This window comes from Stylophora pistillata, chromosome 14, assembly GCF_964205215.1.
Source record: "Stylophora pistillata chromosome 14, jaStyPist1.2, whole genome shotgun sequence".
Lineage (NCBI taxonomy): Eukaryota > Metazoa > Cnidaria > Anthozoa > Scleractinia > Pocilloporidae > Stylophora > Stylophora pistillata.
Genome location: NC_142532.1, coordinates 15607684 through 15631681, shown reverse-complemented (window position 1 = coordinate 15631681; position 23998 = coordinate 15607684). Strand labels below are relative to the sequence as shown.

Genomic DNA, 23998 nt, shown 5'->3' with positions numbered 1-23998 from the left:
TGCACTTTTCACACCATCGATGAATGTGACAAGATACAAACCAGCATTATTGACAATTAGTTTTGAGGTATCGCTTGAATTCACTGTGAAATCAGCATTACTGCTTTGAGACACGTTGGTGTTATGATCTGATGTTCCATTCACATAAAAATATACTCTCGAATTATTATCATGTGATAGTTTGCCTCTATACCAATTTTTTTTTGTTGCATTTGTTAATGCTGTTTTACTTGCTTTAGTGTCAATGTTTGTTTGCAAAGATGTTTGAACATTGTCAACATATTTCTTGGTTGTTGGGTTCCTAGCCATCGTTGGTTCTTTACTCAAAACTGCTTCTGGATAAATGTACAGTTTGCTATCGAACAACGCATACCACTTATCATAAACTTCAACCGGTATGTCGTTATGATATCCCTTCGAACCATAGATTAAAACCCATATATCTAATTTTTGATCATATGCCTGGCCTTGTTTAAATTTAACTACAATATCCCACATCAAATAATTTGGTGTTGTATTGCTCCATTTAGTCATATGAACAAGGCTTCTAATATGATTTGAAAAACGATTTGATCGTTGTCTTGTAATTGTCTCAACAGAACTTACAGCAGCCAGAGTTACTGAGTTATATTCAATTTTACTGGATTCCCACCATATTTCACAAACAACTGTGTATTCTGATTTTGCTGCACTGTACATATTGACTCCAAATCTGCTTGAATAATAACCTTTTGATGAATCGAGTTTTAGTTCAAATGGTTTTACCATTTTATTGAAGTGATGAAAGTCTTTGTTAATCATTAATTTCCCAGTGATATCGTCTTCATCACTAAATTCATTGCCTATAACACCATTCATGATATAATCCAGATCATTATTTAAATTGTTACTAATACTATGAGATAATTGGTCGTTCACAGATGTGTCTACAGATGTTTTATTACAAAGATCACTTCCAGTTGTTGGTGATGCTGAATTAATTGCTTTATTGTTTCCAAGGTTAAGATTACCAGTCATAGATTGAGAACCATTTCTTAACATAACAGCATTTGAATCTGGCTTTTTTACTATATTTGTGTTAAATGTTGTTGTATCAAGCTTTGCACTCAACCCATTCGTCACAACACTCACATCAGCCTTTTTATTGAGTTCAGTGTTGAACTTATTTAAATTAATAACACTGGTTCCATTAGCTGGTTGATCTGAAATGCCTGTTATTTGTCTGTCGAAACCACTAACACTTGTGAAATTTAAAGCCTTTTCAATATTACCACTTTTCGTTTTATCAAGATAATTACTTAAATCAACACTTCCAATATCATGTTTCTTGGCTAATTCAGTGTCAACGTACAATTTATTACATAAATCAGTTCCAGCTGTTGGTGCTGCTGAATTAATTACTTTTTTATTACCAACGATAAGGTTACCAGTCATTGTTTGAGAACCATTTAATAGCATGACAGTAGACGAATCAGGTTTTTTCACTATCTCATTGTTGAATGTTGTAGTGTCTAACTTTTTATTAAGTTCAGATGTGACATAATATTGATTCACAGCTGATGAAGTTTGAGATGGTGTATTACTTAGACCATTTATTTGCCTGTCAGTACCACGAACACTTGTGAAATTTAAAGCCTTTTCAATATTACCACCTTTGGTTTTATCAAGATAATTACTTAAATCAACACTTCCAATATCATGTTTCTTGGCTAATTCAGTGTCAACATACGTTTTATTACATAAATCAGTTCCAGCTGTTGGTGCTGCTGAATTAATTACTTTTTTATTCCAACATTAAGGTTACCAGTCATTGCTTGAGAACCATTTAATAGCATGACAGTAGACGAATCAGGTTTTTTCACTATCTCATTGTTGAATGTTGTGGTGTCTAACTTTTTATTAAGTTCAGATGTGACATAATATTGATTCACAGCTGATGAAGTTTGAGATGATGTATTGCTTAGACCATTTATTTGCCTGTCAGTACCACGAACACTTGTGAAATTCAAAGCCTTTTCAATATTACCACCTTTGGTTTTATCAAGATAATTACTTAAATCAACACTTCCAATATCATGTTTCTTGGCTAATTCAGTGTCAACGTACAATTTATTACATATATCAGTTCTAGCTGTTGGTGCTGCTGAATTAATTACTTTTTTATTTCCAACATTTCGGTTACCAGTCATTGTTTGAGAACCATCTAAAAGTAATACACCAGTTTTATTAGCTTTATTTGCAACAACAGAATTGAGTTTTTGTAAATTGACTACATCTTTGTTATTTGTTGGATCAGCCACATTAATAATCTTGTTGTTTTGCATATCAAGATTACCTGACATGGGTCGTGTTCCATCAGTATGAAGATGATCGTCGGTATAAGCTTTTGTACAAGCATCTTGATTATTGGTTGGATTTTTCAAGTTCTTAAGTTGTTTGTTTTCCATGTCATAATCACCAGAAGCAGTCAATTTAAACCCCACACCTGGTAATCCTCGTTGACCTCTTGAAGTACCACTACCAGATGATTTATAATTTAATAATCCATTTGAATAACTCATTATATATATATTAATTGCATTATACTTTTTCATCAAAGTTCTTTGAAGTAAATTTTCTTATCTTATCAAGATATATGAATGAATAAGGCTCTTGTGTTGCTTTTTGATAACTATCTTTTGGAATTCCAGTTTCTCTACATATCATATTTCTTTCATTTTTGCTTGGAAAATCATAAATACAAAAATGATTGCAGTTCAGTCTTATATCCTTTGGTGTCTTATAGAAACTCTGACTTAAGTAAATAACTGAACAGTTCTTATGTCTTCCTCTGATGAAATATTCAATCAGTGGATTTTGGTTCTTTTCACACGCAAAGTCATCAAATATAACAATTTTCTGTGATTCATTATCCATTTCAGTGACAGGAATAATTTCATCACTGCTTACTTCAAGAATTGGGTGACCCACCTCTTCTGAAATAGGCTCAAATGTTTGCATCATATGTTGATATTTTGTTTGTTCAAGGTTTTTAGCATAAAGATATATTTCATCGAAATACAAAAGTCTATAGATCATATCAAGAAGCAAATTAGTTTTACCAGAACCACTTGGACCACAAATAAGCATTCGAAAACATCTATCTGGCATTAATTTATTTGCCTGCTTGAAGTTAACATTATTGTTATCTTCAACATTGTAATTAGGTATTCTCATTATAATATATACTTATATTATATATGAGTCTTAAAAAATGGCAAAAGTTAGCGAAAAGTAAAACTAATCTTGGAAACCAAATCAATAGAGTTCATGATGCTATTAAGAAAACTAACATCAACCAACAAACAAACCAGACATTATTTAAACAAATGTTTGAACCAGTGACTGGTAAATTAGATGAAGTTATTCAAAGTAATTTGAATACACCTCCAATTAGAAAAAAATCAAAGAAAAAAGGTAAAACTCCACACATTGATTATTACCCGGAAGTGGATCCGTTTGAAGGTATGGATGTAGAGGGTCTTTTAGATGATGATCGTGGATATGAACCATATAACGAAAAACAAATTCCAATATCACCACCACCTTATGCTTATAAGGAACCACCAACAGTGGTGCGAAAAGTTAAGCCTTATGATGGTGATCAATCATTCGGTGAAATGTTGGATTCATTTGAAGAACCACCAGAGTATGACTATGGTGAAGACATTGATTATGGCCTGCAAGATTCAGATGCCGCAAACATGATTTTAGATGATCTCAATGTAATTAATTATGACGATCTTGATAAAAGTTTATCAGAAATACCTAGTGAAAGAGGTAAAAGAACAAAATTAACCCGAATCATTAAATACGCTGAATCTCGAAGGAATCAATTAAAAGGATATAAAAGTGATGTTACCAAAAGATATAATAAAGGTGAAATAAATGATGTAGAAAAGCAATTAGAAAATAGAAAAATTGATATAAGACGTTCTGTGTTAAACAAATATATCTCAGATAATAAGAAAAAGTTAAAGACTATTCAAGGTTCAGGTGTTCATTTTTACAATAATCCCAAACAGCATTGGTGAAATGATAGCCGGCAATAATAGTATTAAAATGAGAAACACTGGTCAAGCCATTCTTGATACTCTCTTGAAGACATCAATCATAAACAAGAAACAATACACAAAAATGTTCAATAATTATTTCAAAATATAATGTAAACATATCATATAATGGAAAGAGAAATTGTTTTGACAAGTTATAACAATAAATCTGGAAAAAACAAACCATCAGATTTTACAACTCGTTTTGTTCAACCTATAACTCTTGACAAAAATCGTCAGTATGTTATTGGTCTTAACAGAATTATAAACATGAGTTTCACATGGTTCAATGTCAACAGTTCACTCAATAACCAGAAGCTTAAATATAGTAAAGATAACGGTACATCTTTCACTGAAATCGAACTACCAGCCGGTGTATGGAGTTATGAAGATTTCGACAATTACATTAAATCTCTAACAAAAGACAATAACACTTATCCCATAACATTAGAATTTGATAAAACAATTTTTAGAGTTGAAATAACACTGGCTAATAATTATCAACTTGATCTTCGAGAGAGTAACTTTAATGAGCTTATTGGATTCAATAAAGCATTACTTACATCTGGAACCCATGTTGGTGCAAAAGTTCCCAATTTATCACAAGATACTGATCTTCTAAACATTCATTGTGATCTCATTAATGAAAGCATGGTTGATGGCCAAGAAACAGACATAATCTACAGCTTCAGTACAAGTGTAATCCAACCATCATATAGTTTCACTCTTGAACCACAGAGAGTCACTTTTAGTCCAGTAAACAAAAGCAGAATATCAACCATTCGTATTTATATCACTGATGGAAAACGAAGAATTATTGATTTGAATGGACAAGACACAGCTTTTTCACTATTGTTAAAACCACTCAATTAATATAACTAATTAATATAATGAGATTGATTGAGTACAAAAAAAATTATCATCCGAAATTGGGTCGTTTTGTCTATAAACACAAGGGTTCTGGTATCATTATTGATAATTTATTTAAACCAATAAAAGCCATATTCAAATCAGTTGTTAAACCATTTGCTAAAAAAACTCGATGCAGGTGTTTCACATGCTGGAGAACGTCTTGGAAAAGCTGTTTCTCAAAAATCTGGTGATTATATAATGAAAAAATTACATTCAATACGAAACACAAAACCAACAGAACCAAAACCAAAGCAAGAGAGTTCTGTTACAAAACCAAAACCAAAACAAAAAGAATCAACAGACATGATTCTAAATCGACTGATAAGTGGTGATGGAATAAGACGTAAAAGAAAATAATCTAACATATAAATATAATGTTTAGAACAAGTGAATATTTACAGCGAAACGAATTAACTCGAATACAACTCGATAATGTTATTAGCAGCCCAGCTAATAATAATGCGCAATCTAAAGCTGATTACAAATTCACCGTCAACAATCGAAGTAGTTTTTTCGATTGGTATAATGCTTACTTTGAGGTCCAGTTTCGAGTTCAAAAGCTAGCTGATGGTGCTGCTTTCGGAGCAGATCGAGTGTCAGTAATCAACGGTGCTCATTCACTTATTCAACATATGACTATTAAAAGTGGAGGTAAAATCGTTTACGATACGGGTAATCTTCATAAAGTAGTCAACTTGAAAAATTTGATTGAATACAGTGATGATTTCTCAAGAAGCGTTGCCAAAAACAGTCTGTGGTACCTTGATACAGATTACAGAATTGCTAATGCAAATCAAAACAGTGGATTTGAAGCTCGACGATTGTTAACAACTGGAAACAATGATGTAAACGTAATCATTCCTCTCAACCGTTATTCATTTTTCGAAGAGCTTGAAGATCGTATGTTACCACCAATGCAATTACAATTTACTTTAACATTGTTAAGTGACGCAAATCTCGTCCAAAAACTGGCTGCTGTTGATGATGGTCGTGTGGTTATTGATCGATTTTATTTATGGGTTTCAAGATTGATTCCAAAAGATAGTCTTTATCAACAGTTTCTATCAAACTATATGAAAGTTAATAAGTGGACTTATAATCAAGAAATGTTCCAACAATCAGCTGGTACTAGATCATCAGGCTTTTTCCAAATCAGTCCGTCCATCGATAATGTAAAACATGTATTTGTCTATTTACAGAGAAATAAAGACAATAATGATGAATTGAATCCATATGAATATGACACGTTCAACATTAACGCTGATCGTGGAAATGGTTCTTACCTTACAACTTGTCGTTTAGAATATGGCAATGGTGTATTTTATCCTGAAGTGGAATACGATAGCGAATCCAAAGTAAGAATACTCAATGATTTGATGAGTTATGCAATGCGTAAGAACGATTATAATTCAGGTACACAACTCAATCTAAGCAATTTCAATTCTCTTTTTGGAGTCATTTATTTCGATCTCACTTTTCAAACTGAAAAGGTTACAAGAGATCCCAAACAGCTTGTTTTCAGATACAAACTGAATGCACAAGCAGCTGCTGATAGTGTTTTTACAGTTAATGCTGTTGTACTCTATGAACAAGAAGTTATAATAAACAAAGTTGGAAATGAACTGTTGATTGTCTAAGACCACAATTGAATAGACCCCCAGCTAAATGACCTGACACCATTAATTAAATATGTTTTATAATATGAATTGTATAACATATAATTATAATGGTACAGTTATTTGAAATCGATGTAAAACTATCACCAAATCAAAAAAAGAATTTAGGTAAAGCATATCATAACAAACATTCAATAACATTGAGAATATCCTCAAACTCATTAAGTGGAAATGATAGACTCTTAGTTCCAAAAACAGTTATGAACAGATTACAAAAAAGTAAACAAATGAAAAAAGGTATGGATATAAAATTATCAAAAACAAACAGAAACCAAATTGGAGGCAGCCTTTTAACATCAATACTTGCTATGGGAAAAAGTCTTTTGCCAACCATTGGAAAAACATTAGGTCTTTCTGCTTTGGCTGGATTGGCTTCAGAAGGTGCTTCTCAAGTTGTTAAATCAATTTCTGGATCAGGTTTTCTCTTACCACAGAATAAAATAGATCAACTCATTAAGTACAAACATTTATTAAGTGAAAAACAGAAAAAGGACATTCTCGATGCTTTACAAAGTGGACAAGGTGTTTATGTCATACCAACAGAGGCTCAACAAGGAGGAGCTATTGGGACTATCCTTGCTTCAATTGGTATTCCATTGGCTATTGACTTTGTTAAGAATTTATTTTCTGGTGGATCAGCTCCTAGATTAGGCCCACCACCTCCATTTATTGGTAATTGGCCAAATGGTAGAACCTAGGGCAGAGGTGAAAAAAAAAAAACAAAATTGCATACAATAATCCCTTTAACAAACTTTGATCTACTTGAATGGTGTAAATATCTGAAAATTCCAATCAACAATGTTCTAAGCAGAGATGAAAAGGTTCCTCACAATCACAAACAAGCACTTTTCATTTACAATCTCGAACCATCTTACATGTCAGGATCACATTGGGTAACAACTTTTGTTAAGGATAATGTCATCAATTACTTCGATTCATTTGGAATGCCACCGTTTCAAGAAATGGTTAATCATGCTAAAAAGAAGAATATCACTTTATTACATCAAAGCAATCAAATTCAAAACATTAAAACATCAACTTGTGGATACTTTTGTTTGTATTTCTTAAATGAGATGAACAAAGGTAAATCATATTTCGATCTTCTACAAGTGTTTGATATACATGACACTATGAAAAATGAAAGATTCATTGCAAAGTATTTTAATTTAATATAATTAAGTTATTTATATATGAAGTCTTATTGTGTAAAACAGAAAAAAGTTACTGAATGTGTCCCAGGAAGTGAAAGATATGAACCAACAAAAAATGGTAGAATAATTTTGAAATGTATTTGTTCAGACTGTGGTAAAACTAAAACAAAGTTTGTGGGTGGATCATTGTTTGATGTAGGAAACAGTCATTCAATAGGTGAAATGGTTTTCAAAGGATTAGCCAAGAGTGGTGCTTATCTTGCTCGAAAAGGTGCTGCAAAAGCTATCAAATCAGATTATGCCAAGAGTAAAATCAAACAAACAGCCAACAAATATCTCGATCAAGCTCTTGACTGTTTCACTAATGATTTGAGTAAAAAGATAAGTGGAGGAAACATTGATTATTCACAATGGTTTCCAATGGAAATGTATTCACCTCAAGGTGTTCATGATCCAACTAATCCACTTTACAAAGGAGGCGCTGTTGATATTCATAAACTCATCGGTAAATTACCTAAACCAAAAAGTGGTTGGACTCTTCCAGGTCATAAATACACAGGACCTTATAACGATCTTAACAAACAAGTCAAATATAATCCCACAACCGGTGAAATATTAGAAATATATGATAAATCCACTGGAAAGACTGATGCAATTGCTATGCAGCATGATGTTGATTACAGTGTTTGTAAAGGTGATAAAAAATGCAAAAATATAGCTGATCGTAAAATGGTTAAAGCATTAGACGCAGTACCATGGAATGAGCGTCAATGGGGTCATTGGCTAGCTAGAAATGTCATCAATACAAAACAGAAATTAGGTCTTGGTGTGAAACAAAAAAACGTGAAAAGCCGTCGAGTGAAATAAATTGGCAAGTCAAATTAGCAAATGAATTACACAAACCCATCAAACGTAAATTCACTCGGCGGCGTATAATTGTAAACCACATCGATGAAATATGGACAGCAGATTTGGTTGAAATGCAGAAATTCAGTAAATGGAACAAAGGCTATCGATATCTTCTCATGGTTATTGATGTATTCAGTAAATACGGTTGGATTGAGCCTTTGAAAGACAAGAAGGGTGAATCAATCACTGAAGCGTTTAAAAGAATATTCAAAGAAGGAAGAAAGCCAAAGTTCCTATGGACTGACAAGGGTAAAGAATTTTATAATAAACATGTTGAAGAATTGTTGGATAAAAATAGTGTTAAATTGTATTCAACCGAAAATGAAGAGAAATCGTCTGTTGCCGAACGATGGAATAGAACGATTAAAAACAAGATGTGGAAACAGTTTACTATCCAAGGCAATACTCAATATCTCGACATTTTGCTGAAAATTCTAAGTCAGTACAATAACACCAAACATAAATCAATAAAAATGACACCAACAGAAGCGTCCAATAAAAAGAACGAAGGAATAGTTTATTTTAATCTCTATGGTGATGACAATATCTTAACATCAAAACAACGTATACCGAAATATGAAATCGGTGATAAGGTTCGAATATCAAAGTATAAAAGACAAGTATTCGATAAAGGCTACACTCCAAATTGGACAGAAGAGATATTTATTATCGACAAGATACAGTACACGAATCCAATCACTTATCGATTGCGAGATTTGAACAACGAACAAATCAAAGGAAGCTTCTATGAACCTGAATTATTGAAAGCCAAACAAGAAATATTTCGAATCGATAAAGTAATAAAGAGAGATTATAAAAATAAGCGAGCTTTGGTTAAATGGAAGGGATATAATAATGATTTCAACAGTTGGGTTTCTTTCAAGGATTTACAAGCTATCTAGGTTGCGTGCAATTTTCAGACATTTTTTCAACGGTCAATATGGTTAGCATAGTGCAAGTTTAGAAACGTCTTTTATGTCATCACAATTCCTCCCAAATCATCTTTATTTTGATTTCGCTAAGGTTTTTTATTACATCATAATCACGAGGTACTAGAGCAAATCACGACAGCAATCACGTGAAAGACAATAGATTACATTCCAGAACCCTTAGTAATCGAGGAGGGGAAGTAGATTCTCGATAGATTACATAAGAGTTTTTAAATAAATGACAAATAGGGTTAATGTATATGAGAACGATCCTTCGCAGTAAAGCACTATTTGAGCAATAGTGAAAATCAGACCTGAAAAAAATTTCAGGCCTGTACGGGACTCGAACCACTGACCTCTGCGATACTAGTGCAGCGCTCTACCAATTGAGCTAACAAGCCAACTGGGAGCAGGCCATCAAATTAATTCGATATAAACCCGTAGATGATAAATCAAACAACAACAAACATATGAAACATATGTGTGAACTGCGGTTATGAGATGTATATGAGAACGATCCTTCGCAGTAAAGCACTATTTGAGCAATAGTGAAAATCAGACCTGAAAAAACCACTGACCTGGTCGAACCACTGACCTGGTCAGTGGTTCGACCAGGTCACTGACCTGACTCGAACCACTGACCTGGTCAGTGGTTCGAGTCCCGTACAGGCCTGAAATTTTTTTCAGGTCTGATTTTCACTATTGCTCAAATAGTGCTTTACTGCGAAGGATCGTTCTCATATACATCTCATAACCGCAGTTCACACATATGTTTCATATGTTTGTTGTTGTTTAAATAGGGTTAAATAGCGTACTTTACCAGCTTGTCATTTATTCGTGAACAAAATACATTGAATTCAACATTTACAAGCAAAATGGCAAGAAACTTACAAGAACTCGCTCAGATTTATGAAGAACTTAATACAATCAGTACTGCGCACCCGGGGTTTTCTCAACATTTTGAAAGATGTTATGAAGCCATAAAGAGAGAGATGCTGCCAGAACCCGAGAATGAAGACACAAACACAAAAAAGAAAGAAAAAATCAAAGACATCATCCTGAAAGGAATTAACGCGGAATTGGAAATGGATGTTGACATTGATGAGCCTGTTGCACCTATAGTGAGCCAAAATGTAAACGACATAATCTCCTCTTTGTTGGATTTGCAGCGATCTATAGACTTTACAGAGAGAGAATCCTGATGCTCTCAGAAAGATGTGGATGTCAGTTACACATAGCAAAGACTTTTCTTAGCAAAGCAGATTTTAAGCAAGTGAGAAATGCTTGCGGCTACAAAAAACGTTATTGTGATTTTTTGATTTGGTTTCATAAACTTTGCCGTAAATATCCAAAGATAAAGAACTCTTCAGCTCCATTAAGAACATTTATCAGTAATCAAAAAATTGTAGAACAAATCTGTGAAGAAAATCGTGCCCGTCTTGTTTGATACGTGTAACTTGTAAGAAAACTCATTAAATTTGAGCAACGCGTTGCCCAAAATGATCAGAACAGAATACATTAAATTTGAGCAACGCGTTGCTTAAAATGATCTGAATAGAACTCATTAAATATTCATTAAATTTGAGCAACGCGTTGCCCAAAATGATCAGAACAGAATACATTAAATTTGAGCAACGCGTTGCCCAAAATGATCAGAACAGAATACAGTCTTACATCAACACGCTTTCTAAGATTTTCCATCGTCTTTCCAAATACAGAATTATTCATTAATTTGAAAAAGTCTTTCTCGAAAGCATTCTTAGCTTGAGTTCTCTTTTGTGTATTAAAGTCGATGTATTGTTTTAACCAGGGTGACTGATTAAATTCAAGCGCTCTATGGATAGTTTTTAATTTCATTCCAAGATCGAGATATAACTGAAGATTTCGGTAATGCAGAACGTATTTCTCTTTGTTTGACAATGTTGGAATCAATTTTGATACAAGACCTGTTGATATGTTAAATTTCTCGGCGATTTGTTTACTGTATGGTGACAACATGTCTGGCGTGACTTTAATCTTTTCTGGTGCTAATGGATAATCATTATGTAAATCATGTAACTCTTTTGGGTATTCAAGATCAACTTCTAGTATCAATCCCTTTTTACTATTTTCTTTATATGAGTCAAGGTTGAGTTTATCAATCTTCTTCCATTTGAATCCACCAGTCGGAAGGTATTGTGACATAGCCCAACCGTACAGATTATTTGCGTCAAGGTACATAATATACTTTGATGGTTCATTTTCATTGTAATCGTTCATGTATTGGTTGTTTGCTTTTCCATATCGATTCGCAATATAACTTGTACCACCTCTCATTCCTTTTTCAATAAACTGAAACATATCAATATCAGTCATTAATTCAAGTTTTATATTAGTCATTTTCAACATCGCGTCCCAAGATAGCCCAGGGCTTGTGAAATAGTGACAAGGGTAGAGTTTATAATATTGTTGACAAGTTTGTCTGAAGTTTTCAAACACATCAGCCAACAACAATATGTCAGATTTGAGGTATAAATCATGATAATCACCCATTGTTTTTAACTTGAATTTTTTCCATACATTTTGAGCATGTTTGTAATCATCATCTGAGATATGTTCATTATTCAGCATGCTGTAAAATTCATCTTTTATTGGTAATTCTGTCTCATCGAATTTATCAAAGCTATCCATGTAATCATAAGGGTAAAAACCTTTTCTAGTCATGAGCTCGAATTTGGTTTTCTTAAATTGTTCTGAGGTATATTTGAAAGCTCCTTAAGGTAGACTGTTGACTATTTTATCAAGGCTAGAACTCATGAACTGAAAACTGTCAATGAAAGTGAGATTATTTCCAAGCATGAAAGCCATATACTTTTCCATGTTATTTGGAATTACGTTAATGTTCATTTCACATTCTTCTCCTTTCTTGTTTGTGTATCTGTTGTTCTTAACAATCTCTCCAATTTCTTGCATAATGAAATGTGAATCGTAACCTCTCAGATTATGAAATATCACAGGTATTTTATCACTCATCCGAAAATTCAAATTACAGTCTTGATGAGCTGAGCCCCTGAATTTTCCAGTGATGTGACAATGATCTCTCACTCTAATATCTTCATTGGTATACTTCTGTTCACAAATATGGCATGTATCAGCGTTTTGAAATTGTTTTTCATCTTCTTTAGTCATTTTAAGCGGTTTGTCAAATTTGGATTTGATAATCTTTTTACAATATCTCACCTCTTCAAGCATGTGTTCCATGAATTTATAAACAGCTTTCTCGCCACGATATATTTGAATAGGTTTCGTATACTTGTCATCGTAAGTGCAAACAACTTTGTAGCCATATCCACAGTCAGTATGTTTTTGATAAGCTTCAGTGAAAGATTTTACATCAGTTTGTTGACAACCTTGAACTTTTTCGGTTATTGCTTCAAAGTCAGCGTAGATTACAAATGGAAGTGGTAGTTGCTTATGATGATGATTGAATTTTAATATGTTGTGGTCTTTAGTCGGCATCTTAACAGCTTGAACTCCATTGATTAGGAGACAATTAGCTTTGTGGTCAGTTAAGACTCTTTCAGAATTAAAACACTGTAAACAATACATACAGAAGTGCTTTGTCGCTTTATGTTTAGTTTGGCTATACATAAACCTATTAAAATCTTTAATTAGTATGTAATGTGAATTCTTATTTTCTTCTGTTATTAATAAAAGATTCATATGATTCTTATGTTCTTGGTAGAGGAATAGGTGGTTTGATAATGTTTTCTTCATAATCTTGAGCCATCTGTTTCACATTTTTGAACTGTGGAGCGAATTTAAATTTACGCTTCAATGTTTTGGGTTGATATTTTGGAACAGGTCTGAAATTCATGATTACATCAACCAGTTGATCTTTTGTCAGATTCTGTAATTCGTTTCTATTCATGTCTATATATAGGTTAGATAATTTTTGTTTCATTTGATTTTGTGTATTTAATATGTCCAAAGTTTCCTCCATATTTTGTAAACGTGAATTTTCTTTAAGTGTATTTTGATTTTCTGTATTCAATATTTCCAAAATTTCCTTCATATTTTGTGAACGGGAATTTTCTTTAAGTGTTTTTTGATTTTCTATTTTGTTTAGAATTTCCATAATTTCCTTCATATTTTGTGAACGCGAATTTTCTTTAAGTGTTTTTTGATTTTCTATTTTGTTCAGAATTTCCATATTTCCTTCATATTTTGTGAACGCGAATTTTCTTTAAGTGTTTTTTTCTCAAACTTGTGAATAATGAGGGTTGATGGTAATACAAAACAGTTTGATAGAGCTTCATTTTTCACTATTTTTGGTTTTATAGAGGGTGAAAATCAAGTCGTCCTGAGCCTATCGAAAATGAATCGCTGCGAATCGGTTGAAGAATGATATAAATTGCTTTGGTAAAGCTTGATTTTTTACCATTTTTGGCGTTTTGGTCCGTAAGCCCCAAGTCCTATACTACTTAGTTTCTTCCGAACGAGAGCTTCATGTGCTAGATTTAACGCTACATCTTATCGAGGGTTTTATTAGGACAGACGTTTACTCAAAGCCAACTGATAGTCAACATGTTAAAGGGCCTGAAAAAAGGTCCGGAAACAAATTATTTTCTTTCGTCAACTGAGTTGATAATTTAACGAGTTTCTGAAAGCAGAAGTTTCGAGCGTAAGCCGAAAGGGCGAAGGACGCACGCTCGAAGATCATCTTTAGAAACTCTTTGTAGAGGCAAGTTTATATCATATTTGTTTCTATTAACTCAGTTGCTAAAAACAAATTATCTTCATTTGTAACCTCCACCGAAGATGCACCACAGTTTCGTTAAAATCTTCCCCATCACTGTAACAGCGTACAGCGCCGTTAAAACTGAAGTAACACGTTACTGAGAGGACAGACTTCAACTTTCATTGCTAACTTTTTGTGATCTTGCACCGAAGTGTGTCCAAATTTTCAAAGATGAAGTATACAGGGTGATTTTTATTGTTTCGTTTTTCCTGGTTATCGTTCTATTGACTCTTCGCGAAGATGGGAAGCACATTTTTCGGTGGTTTAAGGGAGGTTAAATTTAAAAAAAATTATTTTTTGGAAAAATATCAATCACAAGAAAGTGAATCTTGTGTTTTCTAAAACAGTTTCATAAGGGCTTTAATGTGACAAAGTTTGGAACACTCGAAAAAAAAAATGCGTTATTCATGTTAGATACAGAAATGAGAAATCTCTCACTTATACATACCTCGGACAACAAAAACTAACTTAGGAAACCGCGGCAAGGTGAGGACAAAAAAAAAAAAGAAAAGAAAAATACACGTCCTTGATAACTTTGAATCTCAAGTTTGAGGCAAAGAATGCAAAGACAACCAAGGTATTTGACTTTTTACAGACGATTTACTGCTCAAAGACACTTGTGAAATAATCATTTGGGCCTAGCTTGTGGCGGATTTGCTGTACTATTTTAAGACATTCCAATTCCTAGGTTGTTTCTCTGTAATATTCCTTGGCCGGATGATTACATACGGGAGAGTTTGCCATAAATTGAATAAGGGGTTTTATCTGGTCGTATTTTGCGTAGAATGCGTAAATGAGTAACTCGCTATACACGGCGTCAACCAGGTATTGTGCGTATATGCGGCGCGTATATTGTGCGTATATTCCGTCGATCATTAGTATAATTGAAGCCGGACAGAAATCATTCTCATTTACTGAGAGATCTCGAACCACAGGTGGGCCTAATATAGTGTGAAGACAATCGTCAGCTTGGTGGTTTTAATTTCACGATGAATCGAGTCGCGGTACTACTAATGTGCTTCAAGATGCTATCTTTTTGTGCGGGTAAGTGTCGTAAAACAAATGAGTGAACTTTTGAAATTGCATTCTCTGCCACAAAAAGTTATTAGGAGGCTACTGTCGGAATACGAAAACGCCCAAGGTTAGAGTTGAACGTTCATGCCACGTTATGATTCAGAAACTGACAGAGACTTTGCTTCTGCAACACACGGTTGTGCGAATCGTTTTATTACGATTTCTTTCAAATGATATTCGCCTTTCAATTGTTCCATGTCAGAGGGACAAAGCCTATTGACGAATAAGTTACATTTTACATTTTTCCTTCCTCAGTGGCAACAACCGGACCAAAAATGAAAGATAGTTAAATTTTCTCATTTTCTCATTCAGTAGAAAAGAGCCTGGGTGATTACTAGTTCTACATACCTTCAGTAAATCATCAAATATCTCTGTGTGTTATTTAATATCTGGGTATTAAATAACACACACCCAATCCTTGCTCCGCTCCGTTTTGCCAGTCGTCATTTTGGTCTCAACAACATATTATGAGTAAAATTGATATTAAGCCCACTTTCAACAGAGGAGTTAAAACCCAGGTTGAACCATTCTTAGAAATTTCCAGAAGTTAGAAAGAATTGTTAGTCTGCATGGCTGCGCAATATTTTAAATCAGACTGGTGAATAAGAACACTTTTATGGTTGCATTTCACGAACACTTAACGGTTGCATTTTCCAAACGCTTAAAGAGTCGCATTTTACGAACAAGTTAAGTCCCAAATAACCTAAAGCCATTCATTTGACTTACAATACACGAGAGATGTTTACTGGTTCGTGTTTTACATAGCGTGCGTTTGGTTACTGAAGTAAGTAGCGTTTTTATATAGTCTTTTATGCCCCGCTACTGACGATGATCCGATATTTCAACGGCTTTAACCTTTCCTTGACACTTCTTATCCACATTTGCACGTAATTTAGCTATTCAAACGCTTACGACTACCTTTTTAAAGCGAAGTTTATGTGAGTCATGATCATTTTGCGATATAAAGCAATCAGCGTTTTAAGAATTGAATAGTCATCTTTCAGCTTGATAGTTTTAATTTCACGATGAATAATCGAGTCGCAGTACTAATTTGCTTCAAGATGCTATCTTTTTTTTCGGATACTACAAATTGAGTGGACTTTTGAAATTGCATTGTCTGCCACAAAAAGTTATGGAAGGCTACTGTCGGAAGACGAAAACGCCCGAGGCTAGACGTGAACGTTCATACGTACCATGTTATGAGTCAGAAACTAACAAAGATTTTGCTTCTGCAACAGACTGTTGCGCGAACCACTTCATTAGGATTTTGTGAAAATGATATTTGCCTTTCAATTGTTCCACTCTAGAGGGACAAAACCTATTGAAGAATCAGTTAGAGTTTAAACTTTTCCTTCCTCACCTGCAACAACCAGATCAAAAGATAGTTATTGTTTTCACTTTTCAGTAGAAAAGAGCTTGAGTGATTTTTAATTAGTTCTACATACCTTCAGTAAATCATCAAATATCTGTGTGTTTTTTTTAATATCTGGGTATTAAATAACACACACCCAAACCTTGCTCCGCTCCGTTTTGCCAAACGTCATTTCAGTCTCAACTGCATTTTATGAGTAAAATTGATATTAAGCCAAGTTCTGCAACAGAGGGGTTAAAACCCAAGTTGAACCATTCGTAGAATTATCCTGTAGTTAGAAAGAATTGTTAGTCTGCATGGTTGCGTAGTATTTTAAATCCGACTGATGTATAAGAACACCTCAGTGGTTGCATTTTACGAACACTTAATGGTTGCATTTTACAAACACTTAAAGAGTCGGATTTTAAGAACACGGTAAGTCTCAAATAAGCTAAAGCTATTCTTTTCACTTAACAAGGATGTTTACGGCTGGTTCTTGTTTTACATAGCGTGCATTATGGTAAAAGTAATTAGCTTTTTTGTTTAGTCTTTTGTGCCCCGCTACTGACGATGATCCGATATTGTAACGGCTTTGACCTTTCCTTGACACTTGTTATCTACATTTTCACGTAACTTAGCAACGGAATGGAAAAAGTGATAGGTCTTCAAAAGTCGATTTAAATTCCCTCTTCAATTAAGACCTGTTGCTTTAATTAAGTTTCAAACGCTAATGACTACCTTTTCAAAGCGAAGTTTATGTGAGTCATGATTGTTGAAGATAATCTCAGACTAAACGTTGTGAACTGGAGATGTTTAATCTGAACACGGTCTTCTCATTCGGTACAGCTACAAATTACATAAAACAGAAAGCTAAACTCGAAACTGAAACAAATATTGAATTACAAGAAAAAGGATAACACTCAAGCGACAACTTACATATTTTTGGCTATCTCCAAGCTAAACCGAACATCAACATCAAAAGACATAAAAAAAGGCAAACCTTACTACGCAAAAACAACGCACAACGATTTGAGCACATGTTCGCTAAGGTCATGTGATCTGCACAAGGGGGGACCGAAGGGGCAAATTGTCTCTAACAATGATCATTTTGCAATATAAAGCAATCAGCGTTTTAAAAATTGAATTGTATTGGATCTGTATCAAGAAGGAATAAATACTAATAGGAATGTGGCCATTCCATATTTCATTTGGCAAATGCAAACATGCTCATCTGGAGATAATTGCTTCGTCACCAGACTTTCGTCTTCTAAACCACTGTTCGAGGGTCTCAACTTGAATGGGTTAACTCGTAGCCGTAAAACTGCCAAATAATTAGTCTTAATGCGTACGAATCGGCAAATTTTAATCTTTAGCCGTAGAAAAGAGTTACCTGTAATAAATATCTTAATTAACAGCTGTCAGAGGTTGCGTAAACGAGTGTAGAGTGTTTCAATAGAGAGATTCAGCACCGCCTTTACGAGAAAAGTGAACGGCAAGAGTGACCACGTGACCACGTTTTTCCACCATTTTTTCACGTTTCCCAGTTGCGCTTTGAGGTTTCTTCGAGAAAGTTATTCTTCCTTGTAAGCTATACAACGGCGCCTTGAAATCCACCATGACGAGAGCTCACATGAAGCTAAAGCAGTAAGGTTCACGCTATTTTACGTGAAACTTTTCACGTAAACCGTGCGATTCTGAATCTCTCTAATTTCTTTGGTTTTAAACAATCCTCGCAACTTGCTAACATGATGTCAAAACTAAATCTGATGAAAACGATGTTAACTGTTTTATTGTCACTTTACACCCAAGGAAGCCCTGTTGTGGGTTGTCGTAACAACCGAATACCTGGTCTGATTGGCCATTGGCGCATGGACGAGGAGACTGGAAACGAGGTCGCTGATGACTCGGGTTATGAGAACCACGGCTTGGCTGTTGGCCCGGTGTCTAAGCTATCCAAGTTCACTCGCGGTCGCTATTTTAACTCCAGTGGAATAATCTCGATTTCAGACTCTCCAGCATTGAATTTTGGCACTTCAAGCTTCACAGTGACAGGATGGATTAAGATTTTGGATGTCACCTATCCCCTGACAACCTTTGCTGTAAAGAAGGGTAATGGCTGTTATTATACCCCAGGCCGCCAGGGTTGGGTTGCTGGTTGGGAAACAGGGCACGGTTACAAAGCAAATGGCCTTGACGTTTGTATAAGAGACAAGAACAACAGTATGGCTCGAAGTACCATCTCCTTTGACAATGGCTTTCAAGAACATCTTGGTCAGTGGGTGCATTACGCCGTTGTCTTTGATCGCCATCAGCAGAAAAAAGCCTTCGTTTACATCAATGGCCAAAAGCAGTCAAATTTCCTTGACATCTCTACTGTAACAGGTAGCATTGACAACAACAGAGATCTCTCGTTTGGCAATTTGTATGGTTGGAAAACGAAGGGAACTCTCGATGAGTATCGACTGTACAACAAGGCTCTGGACGACCTCGACGTTACAGAAATATACAACGACCACCTTTTGTGAAAAGCGCGTTATAGTCATAACTGACTGACTTTAAACTAACGATGTTTTTTTGTTTGGCTTTTAGTTTGTTTTTGTTTGGTTTTTTGTTTTTGTTTGTTTTTTTTGGTTTTGTTTTAATTTTGTTTTGTTTTTGTTTTTGTTTTTGATTGTGTTTTTTATTTTTGTTTTGTTTTGTTTTCTTTTTTTTCGCCTTTCCGTGCGAGAGAAACCGGTAATTATACCTCGCGGGGGGAGGGGGGGGTTGGGGAGAGGCGGTGGGGCTGGAGGATTTTGGTCCTCCTTTAAGGCTCTGTATTATTGTTATGATCCCCCTAAAATGGCAGTTTATTGGCAATCAATTTGAAATAGCACCCCTTTCTGTTGCCAACGACTGATCTCTGCTCCGTTTCCCCAGAAAATCATGTAATCCCAGCAAATTCCTCCGTTCCTCTTCCTCCCTCCTCTGCGAGGCGTAAAATGATTTTTGTTTTCTGAATGATGGGTTTATGCAGGCTAATCCTTAAAGTAACGAGAAATGGGATAAAAGAATGCTTTTGAAGTATCAATTTTTCTTCAGGTTGTGTAGATTTTTTCTACTTTTAGCACTTCTCGTTTTGTCGTCAAGCGATAGGTTCCTCCCAATTACTTAGTCCCATCCAGAGTGATACCCCTCTATGTCAGGAATTTTTTTTTTTAACACAAAAACTCACAGAACTCAGAATGTGACGGAGTGCAACTTGAATCTTCTAATATAGGTGATGTCATTCCGTTTCCAAGTGCATATTCAAAATGTATTGATCCACTTAAGATAGAAAAAGAACGCGTAGACCAGACAGTAACTGAATTTTTTTCACAATAATAAGATCTCTAGCACATTTTCTGGTTTCCTTACCTAATGTTTCCAAAGTCAAATTCAACCTTTAACAACCTCTCGTAAACAAGTTCACTGTGATGTAATTTCCTTTTTGACTATCATGGTCTTAAGTAAGTTAGCCATTTTTGCGACGTGAATCCCTTTCGAAATGCTGCATTAAATCCCAAAAAAAGGCTAATTAGGATTAAGCTGCGAGAAGATCTCGCCCCTGACACAATTTAAACCAACTAGTTTATTTAGCTAATTAGAGTCTGTGACAATCTCTACTCATCGTTAGCAAGACGAGTAGAAGTAGGAGAAAAATGGTAGTTGTAATTATCAGGGAAACGGCCGCTGACTCGCAGGAAGAAAGCTTGCGCCTGCTTTTTCTTCATATCCACCATTTGACGGCCTAGCTTTTTTCCATGAAGAATACCACTCGACAAAACAAAACCAACTTGCAAGGCGTTGAGAACACTAACCGAAATTCAACTTTAGAATGTACTCCACGTTTAAGACTAAATTTTTTAGGGAAAAAACTTTTCTTTAAAATTCACGATTTTAAAATAAATAAACTCTACTTTTCTCATTCCCGTTCCAGACAAATTTGAGAAAAAGTGTCAGGAGCACTCAGGAAAAGCTTGTCGTGCAGCTGTAACTCTCATACTTAGATCTTACCGCATAACTGTAACAGTAAAAGGATTAGGTAAGAGACTAAAGCAGCTGTAAAAAAAAAATTCAGTACCAACCCCTTCTTCTCTCATTAAGGTGCACAACTTGGGGGTACCGTTTCGTCATCATTATAGAGGCTAGAGCGTTTGAGATTTTGATGCAAGTAAGGGATTCGCGCAAATTACTGCGCATGGCATTTCCTATTGACGACGCGACTTGAGAGAAGAAACTAGGGAATTGATACACGATCCCGTTCCATGTGGGTTGCTGAGATCTCAGCTTTAAAAAATATATGGGAAATCATGAATGGGTGAATGGAGATTGAAGAATGATAGCATTAACGATACAAGATCGAATGAATAGAGGATATTACATGGCCGCTTGGGGATACGAATTTTATCTTCGAATGCTGAAAGTATCTCTCACTCGTGAGAGATACTTTCAGCACGAGAAGATAAAATTCGTATCCCCAAGCGGCCTTGTAATGTTCTGTTTATTATATAGATACTGATGACATTTCCACATAAAATACAACTGTTTTTATTCATTTTCGAAACAGCAATTGGGGTAGTTATGTTGCTAACCATGGCCACACCAATATCCTCACACGTGAAAGATAAAAATAGTATCTTAATTGCGCGCCGTGAAGATATGACTTTTTAGAAAGGAGAAATCCTGGTATTTCATCAGTATCTATATAATAAAATAGTTTTTAAACACAACGAATATATGAAATTCATATATCTGAACTGCGGTTAGAAAAACGTATTTGTGCATGACCTCCCAGTAAAGAGCACTATTTAAGAAATAGTGAAAATCAGACCTGAAAAAAATTCAGGCCTGTGCGGAATTCGAACCACTGACCTCTGCGATACTAGTGCAGTGCTCTAACAATTGAGCTAACAAACCAACTGGGAGCAGAATCAATAGTTTTTGATATTAATCCTTTAAAGTGCGCCTGAGATCAAAATTTTTGTACATCATTTTTTTTCATTTTCGTGTTCAGTGTGTCTCCTTAACCATCTCTGCTAAATTTCAGTCTAGACCGAGCACCAGAAATATCTTTTTTTGGGCTGTTAAATTCCCGATTTCGCGTCCGCCCAGTTAATTGACCATGTTCCGGAAATTGATCGCAGGACTCAGAGGAAGTGACGTCAAAAGCTCAGCGTGAAAATCTCACATGGCAAAATGTCAAGCAAACATAACAGAGTGCTTTACTCTATTCTTACAAAATATAAACAAAAATGACGAGGCATCGATGCGTAGTTCAAAGCTGAACTAATCGTGCAGACCATGCCGCAGGTATTTCTCTGCATCGGGGCCTTGCAAAATACATCAGGGCGGGAAAAACGGATGCGATTCGTGCGAGCTCGCTGAGTAAACTTCAATCCTGCAGGAATATTTGTGATCTACTCCGAACAATTCTCGGAGGACTGTTTCGAGAGATCTGTGTACTTTGAAAGATCTAGGCGAAGAATTCTGTCGGCTTCAGTGCCTACCGTTCAAAAGAAGGGACAAGTAAAACCGCACTCAGTGCGATCTCGACGAAAGTGAAGTCTCCTACTCTAACTTATACTTTTTAATATTCTCTTTGTTGTAAATTTTTCTGAGCAAGAGTGAATACAAATAAAGGTTGTTGTTGTTGTTGCTGAACCTCCACAGGTTTTGTCACCTTTACATATACGCTGATCAATACCCACCTTTAATAACTCTCTGGCAGAATACCTTACACAAAGGAAAGTTCTCGGTGAACATTGTAAATAAGAATGATAAATTAGTCGAATTGAGGAATGAGATTTCTGACCTCAAAGAGCTCACTTTTATACAAAAGAGATGAAAAATATAAATGAATAAAGGCTGATAGTTTCGAAAGAAACTGTTTGGGGCTGCGTCGGTGGGAGTAACGAAATAATTTGGATATATCAACAAAGTTGTAAAGGTAAATTGGCCACCGTAATGATTACAAAAGCTGACGTTTCGAGCGTTAGCCCTTCGTCGGAGCGAATAGAGGAATTGTGGGTTGTGTGTGCTTTTAAAGGCAGAAAATGGAGCTACGTTATCGGTGGGAGCATGGCAACGAGAAAAGCATGAATAAATTAGTGGAATGAAAAGCGTTCGTTGATTCCTGTGGGATTTAGACTGCCGGTTTGAAAGATGAGCTTTTGTTCAAGATTTTTACGGCTTTCCGTGCCACCTAAGTGCAAGGAAAGACCACAGATTGCCATATGTTGCTTACAATGATTAGGTAAATTAAATTGTCTAGCGACTGGTTTCGATGTGACCTTGTCATTCCTTTCCACGTCTCGAAGGTGTTCTCGGAATCGGTCACCTAGTCTTCTGCCTGTTTCGCCGATGTATATCTTTTTGCAATAAGTGCAAGTTACGCAATAGATTACATTGGCGAAGGTGCACCTGAAGTAATTGGTGATCTTAATGGATCGTTTAGGTCCCGATATTTTATCAGTGTTGTGAATGAAAGGACACGTTTTGCATCGTGCACGAGCGCATTTAAAAGTGCCTGGTTGGTCATTAGTCTGAAAAGAACTTCTGACCAAAAAATTGCCTATGTTTTTGTCGCGTTTGAATGAAATGAGCGTAGGCTGCGAAAAGATAGTGCTTGTCTCTGGATCTTTTTGAAGTAATTTAATTTTGTAATCATTACGGTGGCCAATTTACCTTTTTAACTTTGTTGATATATCCAAGTTATTTCGTTACTCCCACCGACGCAGCCCCAAACAGTTTCTTTCGAAACTATCAGCCTTTATTCATTTGTATTTTGATTGCTGCGACTACTAACTTTTGTCTTAGCATTTTTCAATCCACAGCATTCAGAACAGCGGACCATGCCAAGCCTCAAGAAACTCACAAAGGAGCTACGCCAGGAAATCGTAAGTTATCTTTTCCCTTTTCCCCCTATTAGTAAAGATCTAGCATTCCGTTTAGCCATTCTCACTTTTGCCAAAACTAGGTTTTGTAGCCACGTAAACTGGTTCTGTCCTCGTGTACCGGTTCACAAGAGCCGATACAAAAGACCGAACAATACACAACAGCTAACCAATGACTCCTAAACAAAGAAAGAACAATGGTAATTCCCTT

At 35.3% G+C, this 23998-nt stretch overlaps 2 protein-coding genes across 8 annotated transcripts in view; one reads left to right on the top strand and one right to left on the bottom strand.

The window, feature by feature from the left end:
- The window catches only part of LOC148716768 (uncharacterized), a 130491-nt gene extending 109672 nt beyond the window's left edge, over positions 1 to 20819 (top strand). For 4 of the 7 annotated variants that reach the window (XM_088746010.1, XM_088746008.1, XM_088746011.1 and 1 more), the window contains exon 3: positions 18683 to 20819. In XM_088746010.1, the coding sequence (XP_088602136.1) occupies positions 18683 to 19398 (716 nt within the window). In that variant the 3' untranslated portion in view covers positions 19399 to 20819. Of the gene's footprint in view, positions 1 to 599; positions 6655 to 18682 lie in introns of those variants that run through there. The other 3 variants (XM_088746006.1, XM_088746007.1, XM_088746005.1) reach the window with 1 other exon arrangement.
- On the bottom strand, positions 10319 to 13166 carry LOC148716769 (uncharacterized). Its single transcript, XM_088745635.1, has 2 exons — positions 12888 to 13166; positions 10319 to 11999 (listed from the first exon to the last, which is right to left on the bottom strand). The coding sequence occupies exons 1-2, from the start codon at positions 13164 to 13166 to the stop codon at positions 11244 to 11246; spliced, it is 1035 nt and encodes a 344-aa protein (XP_088601761.1). The 3' UTR covers positions 10319 to 11243.
- Positions 20820 to 23998: the final 3179 nt, after the last annotated feature.